The 3,725-nt window shown below is 35.1% G+C and overlaps 1 protein-coding gene across 1 annotated transcript; it reads left to right on the forward strand.

The window, feature by feature from the left end:
* The first annotated feature begins 1,033 nt into the window (after positions 1-1,033).
* On the forward strand, positions 1,034-2,959 carry LOC141680037 (uncharacterized). The gene is made up of 2 exons (XM_074486369.1): positions 1,034-1,817; positions 2,856-2,959. The coding sequence occupies exons 1-2, from the start codon at positions 1,034-1,036 to the stop codon at positions 2,957-2,959; spliced, it is 888 nt and encodes a 295-aa protein (XP_074342470.1).
* The last annotated feature ends 766 nt before the right edge of the window (positions 2,960-3,725 follow it).

Consider the following 3,725-nt stretch of genomic DNA (forward strand, 5'->3'; position numbering starts at 1 on the left):
TTTAAACAAAGCAATATCAATCATCAAATTAATCAAATAACCCTAGAATCAAAAAGCCGTAATCCGAACATAAACCCTAGAAATTGAAATTAAAAAATAACGAATCAAAACATGAAATTAATGTTAAAAACTGAAAGAACACATCAAGATAATTTATTTGAGTACTCACATCAACAGATTTGGTGCTCAGAATTGCTCAAAATCACGGTTAGATTCTCGACCCGAAATTTGACCCGACCCTATTCTTCAAAGAATTTCTGATTTTTTTCTGAATTTTTGTTAATTAATTATAAATAAATAATAATAATTAGGGTATTTATAGTAGGTAAAATAATACTCTTAATTAAAATTAAGTCCCTAATTTTACATCTAATAAAATTAATTGGCCCTTAATTAATAATCTTTGAGAATTAATTTTTAAATTTTAAATATTAAAAATATACAATATATATGCCAAAATTTCCCAAAAATTATGAATAATTCAAAAATACAAAGAAATGGTATAATTGAATATCCCATAATTTTATAAAAAAAATATATAATTTTTGTGGGGTTTTTGACACCTAAGGGTCCCGAAAAAGTCATTTTTCGTGAAACGAGAAAATTCCTAAAATACCTGGATATTCAGAATAACGATATAATACAAGCCATACTAGACAAAATAAGGCCAATTATTTTATTTGAAATATTAGCTATTAAAACAAGGTTCGGGTCATATAACTTTTAATACGAAAGCTTGTAAAAAAATAAAATACCCGATAAATACCCGGGAAATACCCTGATGGTACAGAACACATATAGCATTAACTGCTAGGGTTTTATGACTGGATACACTTAATGACATAATAAAACGCATAATTTCATCTTTATTATGATATAATACAAGCGTAGTTTCCTAGTCGTTACAACCTGTTTCAGTTGCGGTAAAGTGGGACATATTGCTAGGAATTGCAAATCAGTTACCCAGGGAAGCATAGGAGGAAGTTCATCTCAAGGACCAACAACAAGTACAACTAGAGCCAGAACTTTCAAAATGACCAAGAAATCCACGGCTCAGGATTCCGACATAGTTGCAGGTACGCTTTCTCTTAATTCCGTGCATGTTAACGTTCTATTTGATTCAGGAGCGTCTAAATTTTTCATATCCCTGAACTGTGTGAATAACATGCAATTAATGTTGGATAACTTAGATGAACCTTTGACCATAGAAGTGGCCAATCAATATAAGATACATGTAAGCCAGTTCTGCCCTAAGCGTTCAATAGAGATTTCTGGTCACTCTTTTCCAGCCGACCGAATACCTTTTGAGCTAGGAGAATTCGATTTTATTTTAGGCATGGATTGGTTATATCTATATAAGGCAAGTATTGACTGCAAGAGGAAGATAATTGTCATGTACACAAAAGATAATGTAAGAATAAGTTATCATGGACAAAAGCAGGACAATAAGTTTCTCTCAGTATCGCAGGCAAATAAATTGTTAAGGCAAGGATGCGAAGTGTATTTGGCTCATGTGGTGGATATCAAGAAAGAGGCACCTACTCTCGATGAGATTCCAATAGTAAGAGAATATCCCGATGCCTTTCCGGAAGAATTGCAAGGATTACCACCTGATCGAGAAATAGAGTTCTCCATTAATTTGATACCAGGAGCAGAGCCAGTTTCTAAAGCTCCATATCGAATGGCTCCAGTGGAAATGAAGAAATTGGCCAAACAACTTCAAGAGCTGCTAGACAAAGGAGTCATCCGACCAAGTGTTTCTCCGTGGGGTGCTCTGGTGTTATTCGCGAAGAAGAAAGATGATAGTATGAGGCTATGTATTGACTATAGGGAACTAAACAAGTTGACAATCAAGAATAAGTACCCTCTACCCAGAATCGATGATTTATTTATTCAACTTAAATGAGCATATTTTTTTTCAAAGATCGACCTGAGATCTGGCTACCACCAACTGTAGATCAAGCCTGAGGATATACCGAAAACTGCATTCAGAATAAGGTATGGTCATTATGAGTTCTTAGTGATGTCATTCGGATTGACCAATGCACCAGCAGTTTTTATGGATTTTATTAACCGGGTGTATAACGAGTACTTAGATAAGTTTGTTATTGTATTTATTAATGACATCCTCATCTATTCAAAGACTCAAGAAGATCACGCAACATACCTAAGGATTGCCCTCCAAAGGTTGAGAGAAAAACAACTGTACGTGAAGATTTCCAAGTGTGAGTTTTGGTTGACAGAAGTACAGTTCCTTGGACATGTGGTAAGAAAGGAAGGTATCAAGATAGACCCTGTAAAGATTGAAGCCGTATCCAAATGGGAACAACCGAAGATTACAACAGAAGTGAGAAGTTTTTTGAGGCTAACAGGATATTATCGAAGATTTGTAAGGGATTTTTCTAAGATCGCAACTCCGTTAACCAAGCTAACCAGGAAGAACGAGAAATTTATTTGGACAGAAAATTGTAAAGAAAGCTTCCAGGAACTGAAAAAGTGGCTAGTGTCAACTCCAGTATTAGCATTACCGGATGAGACGAAAAACTTTATGATATATAACGACGCTTCTTTGAAAGGTTTAGGTTGTGTACTGGTGCAACACGATAAAGTCATCGTCTATGCCTCTATATAACTAAAGCCTCATGAGAAGAAGTATCCAGTCCATGATCTCGAATTGGCAGCTATAGTTTTTGCATTAAAATTGTGGAGACATTATATGTATGGAGAAAAATGTGATATTTACACATATCATAAGAGCTTAAAGTATATTTTCACTCAGAAGGACCTAAACATGAGACAAAGAAGATGGTTGGAATTAATTAAAGACTATGATTGTTCTATTAACTATCACCCAGGTAAGGCCAATGTGATGGTTGATGCCTTGAGCAGAAAAGAGAGGCTGAATATGGTTCAAATTGCAGAAGAATTAGCACGAGACTTGGAAAATATGGAAGATTGAAGTTCGAATACCATCGAAAGATAAGGAGTATTTATATGAGATTTCGTTTCAACCATCATTGATGGATAAGATTAAAAAGTATCAAGAGGAAGTTATGGAGCAAGACTTGGACAATCTGAGCGGAGAAGAAATTTGTACCAAAAGGATAACCAAGGTATGTTCAGGTTTTCTTCCAGAATTTGGATTCCCAATATGACTAAACTAAAAAATGAAGTTTTACGTGAAGCACACAACTCTCGATTTTTTATCCACCCTGGGAGCACTAAAATGTATCAAGATTTAAAGAAGAACTTTTGGTGGCCAGGAATGAAGAAAGAAATTGCGAATTGGGTTAGTAAATATCACGTATGCTAAACTGTAAAAGCAGAACATCAAAGGCCGAGTGGATTGTTATAACCCTTAGAGATTCCCCAATGGAAGTGGGAAGGGATTGTAATAGATTTTAGAGTGGGATTTCCAAAGACTAGAGCCAATCACGACGCTATTAGGTAATTATCGACAGATTGACAAAGTCAGCAAATTTCCTCCCAATCAACGAAAGTTATTCTTCGGAAAAGTTAGTTAAGTTATATTTGTATGAAATCGTGACCAAGCATGGAGTCCCTGTCTCCATTGTATCAGATCGAGACCTGAGATTCAATTCAAGGTTTTGGACCAAGTTTGAAGAATGTCTAGGAACCAAACTGAATATGTGTACCTCCTATCATCCCCAGATGGACGGTTCAAGTGAGAGAATAATCTAGATAATAGAAGATATGTTAAGAGT

Source organism: Apium graveolens, chromosome 8, assembly GCF_009905375.1.
Source record: "Apium graveolens cultivar Ventura chromosome 8, ASM990537v1, whole genome shotgun sequence".
NCBI classification, from domain to species: domain Eukaryota; kingdom Viridiplantae; phylum Streptophyta; class Magnoliopsida; order Apiales; family Apiaceae; genus Apium; species Apium graveolens.

Excerpts from the sequence above, each read along its gene's own strand:
- LOC141680037 (XM_074486369.1), top strand. The coding sequence starts at position 1,034 with ATGACCAAGAAATCCACGGCTCAGGATTCCGACATAGTTGCAGGTACG. Across the intron at positions 1,818-2,855 it reads AGATGATAGTATGAGGCTAT|GTAAGGCCAATGTGATGGTT; the intron begins GTATTGACTATA and ends ACTATCACCCAG.